Source organism: Tripterygium wilfordii, chromosome 19 (genome assembly GCF_013401445.1).
Source record: "Tripterygium wilfordii isolate XIE 37 chromosome 19, ASM1340144v1, whole genome shotgun sequence".
In the NCBI taxonomy this organism is placed as follows: Eukaryota; Viridiplantae; Streptophyta; class Magnoliopsida; order Celastrales; family Celastraceae; genus Tripterygium; species Tripterygium wilfordii.
In genome coordinates, this window is record NC_052250.1 from 12123778 (window position 1) to 12138621 (window position 14844).

At 36.0% G+C, this 14844-nt stretch overlaps 1 protein-coding gene across 1 annotated transcript; it reads right to left on the reverse strand.

Moving 5' to 3' along the window:
* Positions 1 to 342: 342 nt before the first annotated feature.
* On the reverse strand, positions 343 to 12298 carry LOC119985671. Its single transcript, XM_038829978.1, has 28 exons — positions 12105 to 12298; positions 11768 to 11957; positions 11544 to 11665; positions 11289 to 11405; positions 11043 to 11189; positions 10393 to 10770; positions 10154 to 10290; positions 8390 to 8511; positions 8199 to 8290; positions 7411 to 7657; positions 7223 to 7286; positions 6342 to 6490; positions 6176 to 6246; positions 5910 to 6083; positions 4925 to 4996; positions 4337 to 4438; positions 4001 to 4090; positions 3216 to 3291; positions 3043 to 3157; positions 2872 to 2941; positions 2558 to 2737; positions 2298 to 2420; positions 2120 to 2203; positions 1843 to 2027; positions 1566 to 1704; positions 1417 to 1476; positions 762 to 866; positions 343 to 685 (listed from the first exon to the last, which is right to left on the reverse strand). The coding sequence occupies exons 1-28, from the start codon at positions 12201 to 12203 to the stop codon at positions 572 to 574; spliced, it is 3624 nt and encodes a 1207-aa protein (XP_038685906.1). The 5' UTR covers positions 12204 to 12298; the 3' UTR covers positions 343 to 571.
* Positions 12299 to 14844: the final 2546 nt, after the last annotated feature.

The following is a 14844-nucleotide window of genomic DNA, read 5'->3' on the forward strand; positions in this document are numbered from 1 at the left end:
TCTCAATATTAAAAACTCACATGCTATTGTATACTGTTCTGCCTAAAATATAAAGAGTCACAATGAATAATTCAAACAATTCAGATTTGAGGGTTTGAAAACCGCTATGAAACGATTTTGATTTAAACGCTCATGAAAATAATTCAGATTCAGACGAGATAGTAAACGATTATGAAACGATTCCAATTTTAACAATTATGAAAGGTTCGTACTTTGATATAGAATACATTAAATGAAAACGATTTTGGTATCCCGAGTTAGAAGGGTATACACAAATCGTTACGAATCCTATGTATCTCTGGAAATTTTGCTCTCAAAAATGTACCATAATAAAAGATGATGTGAATAAATTAAGGTTGGCATCACTCTCATTTTATACCAATCATCCCCAAATTGAGGGATTAAAAAAACACATAACTAATGATATCCTATAATTATTTCATTATTATACGTTCAAAAATCAAAATGGCTCCCCAGCAAGCTCTTATAGAAAGGCAACAAAATCACTTGGGCAAAGCACAAGAGAATTAACAGAGGAGATAGAAGTACAATTTGTACAAAAGAAGATCATTCACATGAAGTAGCTGAGGGCCTTCTTTCTTCTAGAACCCCCTTCCCCGTACAGATCATTCCATTGCAAAAGCTCGGTCATGTTTACCGACTCAGATGAAACACTTGCGCATACCTATTACCATAGACAACATGTTAATATACCTTAAAATAGCAACAATGACCTACTTCCATATGCCTTAAAAATTTACCCGTTCATGAGCATATCTGAAGTCATCAATGTTTAAAGGACGTATATCATCACTCCCACTCAAGGCCGGGGGAGATCGACCTTCTGCAAGAGCTGCCTCACGTTCCTGTCATAATTCTGTATTATATCATATTCCATGTCTATAAACAAAACCATAAAGTACAAACAAGACGTATATTAATTAATAAGCAGCGTATACGAGCGATAAGAAAAGAATTTTGCCTGTATTTTGTATCCCTGGAAAGAGACACAATTGAAATTAGCTCAGGACATCATATCATCAAGACTCGAGAGTAAATAACTTGGCACAGTGGCTAACATGACAAAATATATGTAGCTTTCGCAATAAAAATTGAAGGAATCCACCGCGAGCAGTGGTGATGATAAAAACGTTGATCAGCAAGGATCAGGTGTCGTTAACATAATTATAAACTATCATCATCAAATAGTTTTCCATTGAGAGAAGAAATTTTTTTTTTATTCTTTTCCTCAGAAATGATTAAAAGACTTTATTTGCCATCAAAGTAGGGATACCTTCATTGCATTATGGAGAAAAACAAAATTAAAAGAGAAAGAAACCCTACCCGTTTTCATTCCCATCAAAATATTAGAATATTTTTCATTTTAAAGCATAAAATTAAGGAAAAAAAAAACACCTTTTTCTCCTTTTCTAGTATCTCTTTGATAGGACGGTGTGCAGCAGCTACACATAGATTCTGCAATATGACAAAGTAGATATTTAACGCGTCGACAAATACCACATTAACAACCACCAAACTTCAATAAAAGGAATGGAAGGGATAACCTTCAGGTCACTTCCAGAATACCCGTCTGTCATATTTGCAATTGAATCAAAATCAACATCAGGAGACAAATCTTCCTTAGCCAAAATTACTTTCAGTATCTTTGCCCTATTTGGAGGATCTGGAAGATTTACCATCAATCTGTGGAAGAGAACAAATTTAGAAGGCATTGGCTTTTGGAAAATTTAAGTTAAAAGAACATGTAATGCACAAAGTGCAGTGTCTGCATCTACCACTCATCGCAGGGCAATCACTGGGTCAATCCTAAAAATATATTACCTGCGTGGCAGGCGTCTTATGACAGCCTCATCAAGGTCAAAAGGCCTATTTGTCGCGGCAAGTACCAAAACACGCTCCGTGTCTTTTGTTCGCAGGCCATCCCAGTTTACCATAAATTCATTTTTCATCTTACGCATTGCCTCATGCTCCCCTGGATTTTCCCTACGCCCTAACATGCTATCAACCTAGAAGACCAAGCAAGAACTTAAAGATGTGTTAGTCAAACACATGATCTAAAATTAATTTTATAACAGAAAATTGGCTAAAAGAAGCTTGCCTCATCGACAAATATCACACTTGGGGCAATTTTACTAGCTAGTGAAAAAACTGATTTCACGTACTTCTCACCCTCACCAAACCACTGCAGAAAAAAAAAAAAAAAAAAAAGGAAAGAGTTTGAGGTCAAGAAATTGAACTGATATACATTGAACAAGCCATTAGTATTGACACTTAACCTTAGATGTGATGCTCGACATAGAAATGTTGATGAAGTTTGCCCCTGATTCAGTTGCCACAGCCTTTGCGAGCATGGTCTTTCCAGTTCCAGGAGGTCCAAATAAGAGTATTCCCTTGCAAGGCTGCACACAGCAAACTGTGATAAGAGTCCTCAAAAAGGGCAAGCTCAACATCATACATTTATGCAACTGCTATGTTTAATCCTACATGCACATGTTTAGAATCAGAGACACCCAGAGAGTATAACAAGATGTAAAACCTTGGTCAATTGTCCCTTGCAGAAAAGTTCAGGTCTTTGTAAAGGAAGCATCACTAACTCTTTCAAGGTATCCTTGACATTTTCAAGAGCCCCAATATCATCAAATGTAACTCCAATGTCATTTGGAGGAATAACATCAGCCAAAAGCCTTTTCTCAAACTCATTTTCAGTCACAACATCCTGTTTTGGACAAAACCAACAAAAAAATACGACATGCCTTCCATAAACATCAGGGAAGTCACAGAATCAACCTTCCAAAGCATGGATAAACATTGTTTAAAAATCATCCAGTTGAGGTCAAATATAAAAATCACCTTAAGTGACTTCTTCAAGCTTTTAGATTCATTCTGAATAGCCTGTAAGATTCCAATTCCATACTGGATGCTGCCAGAATTGCAACATGGCATTACAACTGTATAATCAGCCGGTAACTAATGTCTCAGCTTACTGTCCAAGGAAACAATATGAAACTAGCTATGAGTTACCTCTCACTCGACAACACAATCTTTGTGTCAGGATTCACATCAGGGTTCTGCATTAGATGATGGCTTAAAGCCCATCCAACTATCTTCTCAGCACCTGCAGTGCACATGAAAATAACTGTTATGAAGAACTTACCCGAACTCTTGATGCCAGAACATAGCAACAAATAGCATACTTTCATTGGAAAGAGTTTGATCCTTAATGCATAACATATCAAGGCCTTCACTTTCCATCCCACTCCGAGTGATAACCTATACAGAAGTACCATGAAAACAACGCTGCTTACCGCCAGAACAAGACAGCTCTAACCACACGCCATATACAAAGTTAAAGTGCAATATGAAACATGAAATTGTAAATTTGAGACTTGTTATGAATGAGATAGAGTGTAATCCGACCCTCTTATGGATGGTAAAACCTATGTAAACAGTCTTAAAAATATTCTTTCATATTTTCGGAAGGTCAAAAGGCATACAATTAGCCATTTCAATTCTCAGACTTAGAGATTACATGTGATAGCAACATCCAGATAAATTATAGCGCCCTACATGCTCCCCAGACCCATTAAGGGAAGAGAAAAAAACATTTTTACTCAAACATAAGCCTACAAGTACATTTGCCACATAATAATTGCATTAGAGAAGCTCCAATATTCCAAAGTTTGCTCTCTATATTAAGTTATTTATATAAAATCATTCCACTACAAAAGGCATAAAATAACCACAGCAAAAGAAAAGGCAAGCAAGGTGAATGCTGAATCCCTATATCTTGCTGTTGTCAGATCCTATTGACTATAATTCGATAGGAAAAATAGAGAATTTATATAAAGATATTATCATTAAAAAACTGAAAACCCAATTCGGAAAATACAAGTAGCATCAATCAATAATAGTTCAAATAAGAATTAGACTAAGACTTAGGCAAGCTTGATAAAAGCCCCAGTCTATGTGAATTGCTCACAGTGCGCAGGTGATTCAGATTTCCTTTCATTTTAAGGGTTTCTGCATCTCGATCCAACTGATGCTTCCAGGAAACGAGAAGTGCCTCATCCTGCCACATTATACAAGCTTCAACATACACAATATAGAAAAAAAAATAATATATATATATATATAATGCTTAGTACTTGTCCAAAAAAATTATTTAGTAACTAGAATTGCAGGGGTGCAGTGGCTGAAAACAATCTCGCCACATTATGTGGGGTAAGGTTTGCGTAGTGCGTACATCATTTTGTCCCCACCCACTGCGCGAGCCTTGTGCACAGGAGTTGTTTACCCTTTTAACTAGAATACAAACCTGTGGCATATGAATGGCAACTTTATTTGGGAAAAGCTTGGTAAGAAGTTTCATCGCTTTTGGAACTTCCTTCCCCCTTTCATGGAGTCTTCCAAAACTATCCTGAAAAAAAAAAGAAAAAAGAAACCCACTATCATGCATGTGTAGATATGATAAGGAAACTTCATAATTATTGTTTTGGAACACCTGCATGGCAGAGAGAGAGAGAGAGAGAGAGAGAGAGAACATTGCAACACGGACATGTTAAAAACAGAATTGCAATTATAATGAAGCAAGAATATGAGAAAGACACAACTAGGCCTACAAGTGCTAGCCAGGATTTGCGTCGCTGAATGAGAAAATACTAAATTTTCTAATATGCACCACGCAAAAAAATTTAAAATATATATATATGGGCAGAAAAAAATTGCTAGTGTTAATTTACTAGGGTCTTGTCATTTCAATACAAAAGAGCTTTCAAAAGGCCTCAAAGAATCAATATGTATGTCCTGAAGCATTTTATGCTTCAAATCATAAACTCGCATCACTTAAATCAACACCACACACATGCACACCCACATGCATGAACAAATATTGAGATATCATTACCGGAAAAGCCAAGTCAAGAAGGGCAGTTTGGTTGCCACCAAATTTCGTGAAAAGAAGACCACCTGGATGGGACTGCAGATAAAAAAAAGCCAAGATAATGATAATAATACAAATAGGAAAAAAAAAAAAAAAAAAGAGTACGCATCTACCTTTCTGTCTATCTATATTACTTACTACACAATTTCTGTAAGTGTGTCTTTATACCCTACATCAATATAAGTGTGTCCATACATGTACATCCCTATGATCATCAGCATAAGTGCATACATATTGATATTACATACTAAGTAAATGCACACCAGCTCTTACAAACTGAAGGCACGTATTTCCAGGAAAGGCAAAAAGAAAATTTTTCGAGGTTAAGTTCATAATTTGCCCCCAATATTGACAAAAGCAAACAAACAATGGAAACAGCATCATTGAGGTTCCAAATAGGAAGTTGTAAATTGACTAGTTACTGCTTATTCAACAAAAGAGGTTATACTAGGAGGTTCAGTACTCTTTCCATAATTACAATAAACTAATTTCCTCCTGTCAAGTTTATTGATGCCTTAAGCTCCCTTTTGCCCACAAATTATTCAAGTACATCATTCATTCCAACATCAGCAGCATGCACACAAAAAATTCAAGTATCAGTTTCACTCCGAAGTTAATAACACAGAAGGAAAACTTGGGTAGTCTTACGATATCATTGCTTTTAACCATAATAATTCTTTGAATCAGTATCCATCAAACACATAATTCCTTCCCAAAAATGTTAGACAAACCAAAAGATAAACCATATTCAAAGAAATCCTTCACTCTCTTAGAGTAGCTTCTATTTATCTGATCATATTTGTTGATTGGCAGTTTGGCACGTATCCATGCATAAATGAACATCTACACATACAGATGACACCATCAGCATAACTACTTTGCTATAAGCCTATAACTCCTCTGAAAAGCCGATTCAGATCCTTAAACCCTTAAAAATCACAGATAATACCTTCTCCTTGCGATTGTCGGATTGGGTATGAGATCCAATTACAACAACATTATCAGGAAGCTTCTCCACTTTACTTTTGAATGTAGAATATGAATCTGAATTTCCTACAATACATTTCTCAGCATCTTTCATGAACAAAATGAAAGGTGAACTTCTGCTCTCACGGTATACAGCCTGACAAAACAGTTAACCAGGTTGATAAGAAACTGATGAAATCAAAATAACGAAACATATATTCAATTATATAGAAAAGAATAAAAACTAACCTCAAATAGTGTGTTAATTAGTAACTTGTCCAAATCTTCCCCGCCAGTGTTATCCAGACGAAGATCAGTGGCTACAGAGAGGGGGGAGCTTGACGTAAGACAGGCAGAAAAATTACAGAAAACAAAGTCTAAATCCAAAACTTTAATAACTGGGTTTCCAGATTACCACTGCAGAAGAATCCATGACCGACTTCACAGAGGCCTCCAAGATCAACCCCATCAGGTATGGGCTTATCAAATCTCACCCCAACTTTTGACGAAGGATTTTCCTTAAAAACTAACATAACCTTTCCACGGATACCATATGATGGGCCCCTGTATTACAGTGAACGGTGCAACAGCTATGACATCATATTGCACCCAAAACAGAACAGGATAGAGGGGCGCAAGGTAACATCTAAAACTGAATAAAAAATAAATCACAAGAACTAAATTAATTATGTTTCATTGGGGCCATGTACAAGGGCTAGAAGAGAGGCGGGAGAATTGCCAACCATTTTTTGGTTTTTTCCCCTTTTTTATTGTGGGGGGGGGGTACATAAAGTTCACTGAAAGGGGGCAAGGAAGATCTGCCCATATCAATATAAAGATGCTGCAGTTAAAGAACAATCAGATCTGGTATATTCAAGATTGACTACTCATTTACAATCATTGTTCAATCTACTCTCAGGAATTTGCAGCTTTAAACTTCCATGAAAAGTTATGTCATTAGTTGCAACCTCATTATAGAGGGTTTATGACTGATCAATTCTGTAAAATTTCAACCCAATCCAATCACATAACACGGTATATATGATAATTACCTTGATTACCACATTAATGAGATGCTATCAATAGGCCCACATCTTGGATTAAGCAATTGTACTAAGATTTTAAAGACCTTAGGTATGTGGTTTTTATAAGGAAAATGCAAGGAACACATAAGCTACTGCTTGGAAAAAGTTGCAAGCTATCTAGGCATCACTATAATTCAAGATCAATTAACCACACAAACAATGATAAGGTAAAGGGGAACCTAACACCTCCATTGTTCAAATTAAATAATACCTGGGAGGAGATGAAGGTGTATATAAAGAGAGACAAGCTGTATCTAGAAATCTTACTCTGTCACCTGAAAGTTAAATTCACAGATAACACCAAATTAAATCCATTGTAGCTCAAAAATTCTGTAGGATTGATAGAACAAGCAACTCAGAAGCCCCTCCAGCAACACTCTAAACTTTAATGTAGCATACCTATTTTAAACAGGTGAGCTATAGATGTCACTGAAGAAGATGGGAGATTTTCTGCCTCCATCTTTGGCTGATATTCGAGCCCATAAGAAGACGTTAAACTTGAAGAGCTAAGCGTCTCTGCTTCACCAGCTGATGGACTCATGGTCTTAGCTAAATCAGACACTACAGGACTTTGTTTAGTACAAGAACAAGATTTTTCTGCATTAAATCCATCCTTCAGCAGCTCTGCTTCTTTCGAAGACAAACCCTACAGTTTATGATTGATACTTCACTCAAGGATTTGTGTATGTATCACTACTGTTTAAAGAACTAATCAAATAGCAAAGAGGAATTTTAGTAGCTGGAAATGAGCACTAGTGGCTCAAAGAGAGAAGATAATAAAGAGCAGGGAAAAGAACTAGTGGTGGCTCAAAGAGAGGAACAAAAGTAAGGGGAAGAAAGAAGAATTAGAGTTCAGTTCCCTAGGGATTTATAGGAACAAGGGGTACATGGGAGTAGAAGAGAAAGGGAAAGACGACATAGGCAAGAGAAAGATTGAGCGGAGGGTGAAAGGAGGGCAAGAGAGAATCAATACTGAACATCATCTTTTTGTAAGCACAAAATAAATCCTAACAATGCCCGAAAAAAGAAGTTCCAAAGATTTAGTATCATTCGCCACTAATCTATTCTTGTCCATGTCAAGACTTTAAGATCTTATCAATCACTTAATGCCCCCATGAAATAAATTTTTTTAAAAAGTAAAAATTAACGTTTTCACCAGCAATGTGGAGGTAATAATAATATCTTACACCCAAAACAGAATGGCTGTCAAATATGAGCAATTTAGCCCCAAAGTACTTAGCAAGTGCCTTTGCCAACATCTCCTGGTATATCTCAGACCCTGTATAATGATACAAAGCAAAAAAAAGTTAGGTTAGCAACACAAATTGATCTAATCGAGCGTCTCAGTTCCTATAAAAAAAAATTATGTAGTATGCACCTGCAGGACCAGACAATAATATTCGTGGATTCACAGAAGTAAGCTCTGAGGCATGCTTTGCATGTTCTTTGTGTTTCAGGTGTACAAATGTAGCTGCAATAAGCACGTTTTTTGTATTCTCACTGCAAGAGAAAATATAATTCAACTATTGCTGATATAGCATAATAAGACCTGTCAAGCAACGTACACTTCCGATGTTCAACAAATAAACAACGGGAGAACAACCACAAACATCTAACCTAACAAAAATAGGAATCTTCACCCCAATACGATTCAGAAAATAATTGTATATGCAGCTAAAATAATCATATCACTAAAAGATAAAAGTTAGCAAGAGAAATTTCATGGGGGCTAGACAAAAACAAAAGAATGGGATCATTGATTTTTTTGTATATCTTTTAGTTTAAGAAAGTTCTTGCACATTCTCATGTTATCAGTGACATGCAGTTCCTGTCACTGCTTATCATGTTAACAATTAGGCTTGCTCATTGGGAAATACAAAAAATATTAGTAAAAATATACCACTGATAGGTGCCTGCATCTAACACCGACAGAGGCCCGTGCTGATACCATAGCAGACAGACAAAGTAATGTCGGTGCTTGCCAGAAGAAAGTCCCTCAACTCCTAATCAGTTTCTTCGGCGAATGGCTTTGGCATTAACGAAAAGTAGCCATTTGATAAAGCAAATTGATGGCAGAAAAGGAATAAAATAGTGGAAGGAAATTCAAATAAGAGAGGAAATTTTAAATACCTCATGATGCCCCCTACTGTAACTGGGAAAGAGAGAAAAGAAGGGAAGATAGAAATAATTTTACAAAAAATAAAGAAAGAATCTAAACAACTTAATCCAAAAGAAAACAAATGGATCGAAACTACGAAGTAGCCCCAAGAACAATTTTAAAAGGTAGAAAATAATGAAATTGCATTCAACGAAAGATATTTGCGGTCATGAAACTCAGTTTCAATTAAATTACACAAACCACTATATCTGAATATATCATTCCTTCTTCTTGCAACAAGACTTTGCCCAAGGAGCTTTCCATCATCCATTATTATCTTATTTCATGGCAAAAGATATCTTAAATTACAAGTCCCTGATTTCAAAGCTTTTATTTTGAAAAACTTGGAGCTACTCAAAGCACGCTGGTAGCCAGACTATTGGTCCGAGGGAGACTTGCCTACCACCAAGGAAGGTTCCCAAGGCCCTGCAGGAAGTGTCTCATGTGTTGGGTAAACTGATCAAGGCTAAGATTGGCTCACAAGACAGTAACAGAGCATCCTGACTCCATATCTGGTACCACATAAAGTGCCAAGCAATCCCATAAGTGTCGAGGGCAACACAAATTTAGAATTGAAACAGTGACATGGATCTATGACTGGGAGGAAGTAAAGGGATCTAGGGCCTCATAAGTTGGGTATCAACTCCACCCAACAATCTAGTCTTCTGCATTAGCACAACCAAATGACCCCCCATTAAATCCTTTAAGTTTGTATCAGAACCGTATTTCAAACCATGGAGAAAGGATTATTAACAGTCAACAGAAAGCCTCAAAAGCCATTATCATGGTTGAAACGGAAGCACATGTTTTCCCCCTTAGTTCAAGAAATTCTTGCAAAATCAATTAAGAACATGTATTTATGCAAAACCACATCCGAATTCTAACATAAAGAATACAAAAATGCTACAGAAATGCCAATAAATTGATAAATTGTAACAACAATTTTTTATGATGCAAGTATCACAGAGGAGAGAGAAATCATACCTTAGATAATATGGAAATTCATCAAATGAAACTTGTATGTTTCCGCCATCAACTATTCCAGCAAGAACGTCTTCTCTGAACACAGCACAGCGCAAAGATGTTGATTCCCTCATCCACTCATTCCGTTCTTCCAATACCTGTTTATATGTACTTTTGTCAAAGTTTGTTTACAACTAGTTGATCGAGCTAATATCATCACAAAAAGCCTTTTAAAAATTATTCAGCATAAAGACCATTACGTTGCCTGCTTCTATTCCAGTGTCATGGTTGCATCCAGCAGGAAGATTCTTGCTGACTCCGACTCCTGCGTCTACAGCTCCATCTCCCCCTGCATTTGGAGCTGAATGACCTTCCAAGCCATCGACCTCAGCATCCATAGCATTTTGAACAGAAGTATCAGCTGGCACCTCTGTATCTTGGTGGACTTTACCAGTGCTCGGAGCTGGAGACTTCAAACGAGATAAATCTTGCCTCAGACTAGAAAGAGATGCCAATATGGAAGCCCCAGCAACAGCCGAAGGATCCCCTGCCTTTCTTTCAAGTTGCAGAAATTTACCCACACTACTATGAACCTCTGCACTCTTAACTGTACCCTCAGTCACAAGTTGCTGAAAAATCTATTGATAATAAATAAGGAAATTAACCACATATAAACAAAAATTGATGTACATACACAATCATCCAGGACTGATTTTTTTTTTCATTAATAGTATTATTAGCATGACTGGGGATTCGAACCTTATCATGTTCAAGTCCTAAGGGAGTACGCTAATCCTAGGCCAAGAGCTTCATGTCCACTCGAACCTTGTCATGATTGGGAATTTGGGACTAAGTTAACTAGCATGAGAAACTAAGTAATGAACTGCTGTACAAATAAAGGGAAGGATACATAAGCATAGTTCCCCAGCAAGCCGAAAGCCACCTCATCACCAGAGTTAAGTACGTAACTTGTATTCTTCCTGACGACTTTCCCATTTATTTGCACTGAACCCTTGCTACCAGTACTTTCCAGTACGGCAACCACATTGCCTTCTTGCTGAACATGTCCACAAATAATCAGTAACCATCAGTATTTACATATGAACCACAAGTCTTAAAAAAAGCCCTCATTTTACATCCATCTTTTATATAATACCTGTGTGTGCTTGATCTTATATAGAATTGCACTGATTGTTTGGTCCTTCAGGGCGAAATTGCAATGTTTGCTTGAGCCGATTGTGAAAGTTGATGCACAAATAGGTATATTCACATTCTGAAAAACATAAAATGATAAAATACTTACTACTCCAAAAAAAACCAAGTTGTTGCCCGATCAAATCAACTTTATATAAAATGTAATTCCTCAACTGATCTAAAACCAGAAAACGTAGTATAACTCTACTCAAATTACCTGCCCAGATTGTGAGAGAAGCTTACACCACGGTGTTTCTTCGAAAACCAAATTTTGCTTTGGTTGCAGATGGAAAGAAGATGAAATATTCCTGGGTTTTTCAGCCGTAACTGAAGTGGACCCTTCAACACAACGCACAAATTTCAAATCAAACCCAAATTCTTCAAAAGACTCAAATTCGCAAAACTGAACACAGAATCAATAGCAATAGCTCAGATTAGTACCCTCAGCGACAGAAGGCATAACTGCAACCGCCGGCACCGTTTCACCCTTCCCATCACCCAAGCCATCCCTCGTGCCTCCTCCAGCATCAGCGGAACCGCATTCTCCGCGATCCACACCTTCTGGAATGCGTAATTCTTTAGGATTCTCCGTTGACGGCATCGATTTCTCTGACACTCCACCATTATCAGTCTAGAATATCAAGGAGTCAACAACAAAAATCAAGAATTTGATCAAGAATTCGAACTTCAACGCACAAAAACAACAGTAAACACAACTCCCAAAAAAACAGAGAAAAGAAGGAAAGACACCGGGGGTTTTAGATTCTTCATGATAAACCTTTTGACGCTTCGGCGAAGGAGGAGGCTTATCATCCGAGGAGGATGGTCGTTTGTTGCTACTACCAGAGAGAGATCCACTTCTTCTCGTTGAAACCATGACTCCTCTGGTTCACTGGTTTGGCTTCGTTTGATCGTCTCTCAGTGTCTTCGCCTCTCTCTCTATTCAACAACACTAGAGAGAGAAATCAGAAATGTTGATGAAATTGCGGGCGTCTGATATTTAAAGGTTTTAGTATTACCCGTTGGTGCACAGAAGTTTGATGCAATCAGTCTGTTTTAAGCATGGGAGGAAACGGCGTAGGTTAGCAATAGCATCTCCGATTGGTTTGGTGAGAATGTCGAGTGACGTAGTCCATTTGGCCACCAAAAGATTTTTTAAAAAAATTATAATAAAATATAAATATATAAGATTTTTACTGATTTATTTAATTTTCCTGATATAAATATTTCAATTTGTATCCAATAGTTTAGATCAGTTCAAATTTGTTGTTTGCTTTTTTATGAATTTTTCTCAAATAAAATTAAACAATTAAATTCAAAATCTTGCATAATTTCTATTTTATATTTTTATAAAAAAAATTTAAGAAAATATTTTTATGACCAATGGGGTCACTCTAGTTCCCGCACCTTTTTTTCTTTTCCTACTTTCTGAATTGTATAAAGGGTTAATTATATTTTTCATAATTGAAAGATAGAGATTGTTACATCTAAATCTTTGCATTGTAACAACCGTTATCTTTTTGTGATAAAAAAAAAGTATAATTAACCTTGTATAAATTAATTGCCTAAGAAGATTTTTAATTTTGCATATTTATATGAATCTATTACAGTATATTGCAAGTAATTACTTTCCTTAAATGGATATATTAAATAATTAATTGTTAACTGATATATGACGTAACGATTGAAATTATATGTTAAAAAGATAATAAAAAAAAGTATAATTAACCTTGTATAAATTAATTGGCTAACAAGATTTTTAATTTTGCATATTTATATGAATCTATTACAGTATATTGCAAGTAATTACTTTCCTTAAATGGATATATTAAATAATTAATTGTTAACTGATATATGACGTAACGATTGAAATTATATGTTGTTAGATTGGATATCTCCACAATACAAAAAAAAAATTTAATGTAAATGTATAAATTATAATATTTTATAATAAAGGTATTTCATATTTTGTCTTAGACCAAAATGGTATTGGGCCAACAAATTTTATTGGGAGATATGTTTTGGTGAGATGGCTGGGAATATGAATGATATGTCACATGTATTGGTACAATTGTGTAAATTTATTGTCTTGATTTTTGTCTATATATATTATAGTGGGGTCCAGTGAATCATAAAGCAAACACAGGTTTCTTCTGGTTTGGTAGTTGTAGTGGAGCTCAGTTGAAGCCAACATGGGGCCAAACCAAATTCTACGCCCCCGTACCAAACTTTATGCCCCATGTTTGGCTCAGCAAAAACAAAACCAACAAAGTGACCCTATTATAACACTAAATTGTCCATGATCCAACACAAGAAACATTAGAATCCATCCACGCCCCAACAAAGTGATATATTGTAGTTGCTTTAGAGCAATTGCATCAATTACATTTTTGTTGGCATATGGGTGTAGTTTTTAGAAAATCTGATGCGCCATGGATGAAAAAATGGACACAAACATTTTTATGGGATTTTGTCCTGTTTTGATAGAAATTAGGATTTATTATAGTTTAGATTTTAGTATTTAAGTTTTAGGATTTAAAATTTAAGATGTAGGATTTAAGAGGAGTTTGAAATTTGGTGTTTAGAATTTAGGCTTTAAGAATATTATGTGAATTTGTTTGGATCCAAACCGTTTTAACTCACGAGGTCATGACTTCTGAGTTCGATTTTTACTGAACGCAATATCTTTGTGGTCACGCATTGGGTTTTGGCTCAACTCACCCTGTAATCATGTGAGAAATTTTGATGCGCGTGGGTCTGAAGGTTCGAGTTTAGACTCGATTATGAGGGAGGTGTGAGAGTGGCCAAATGAAATGTTATTAAATCGGAAATTCATAATATCATAGCCATCTCTTTTTTAAGGAAAAAGAAAATTGAATGTGATCAACTGAAACGTTACAGTTCAGTTTGGGCTGCTACTATTATGCACGTGGGACCGCTAGTGAGTGCTAACCTGCGCGTGTAAAGGTATTAATAATATAATATTGATTCCGCTTTTAGGACAGGTGGTGCTACTTCGTTCCATGGAGTGTGCAGCACGGACATGCTTTTGTGTTCCCCATTGCTTCTTAACTTTGGTGCTGTTTCTCTTTTTTTTAAAAAAAAACACTAGTCTTTTGGCATTTGAGGTTGGCAACTTGTTTGGTTTGTAATTTTAGGTAAATTCACAAAAGCCTATTTATTGAGAGAAATTGCGGCAACTTGTTTAGTCAATTGTTGTTGTTTTTTTTGTTTTTTTTATTAATGTATTTTGTAATTGAAGGTAACTCGTAAAAAGGGATAATGTAATATTTGTTCATTGAAATAACCGTCAATTTTCAACTTAGTTATCAAATGTTCTAATTTGAAAATCCAAAGTTGAAAGTTGTTCTAATTGGCACACATTGACAGATTTCTCAATATTCGGATGGTAAACTCACTGACGCGGCATAAAAAATCAATATAAGGAATCTTACTGTTAGAACAGTAAGGAGTTTGCTCATGTGTGTAAATCGAAACAATTTTCAAATTTAAGTTCT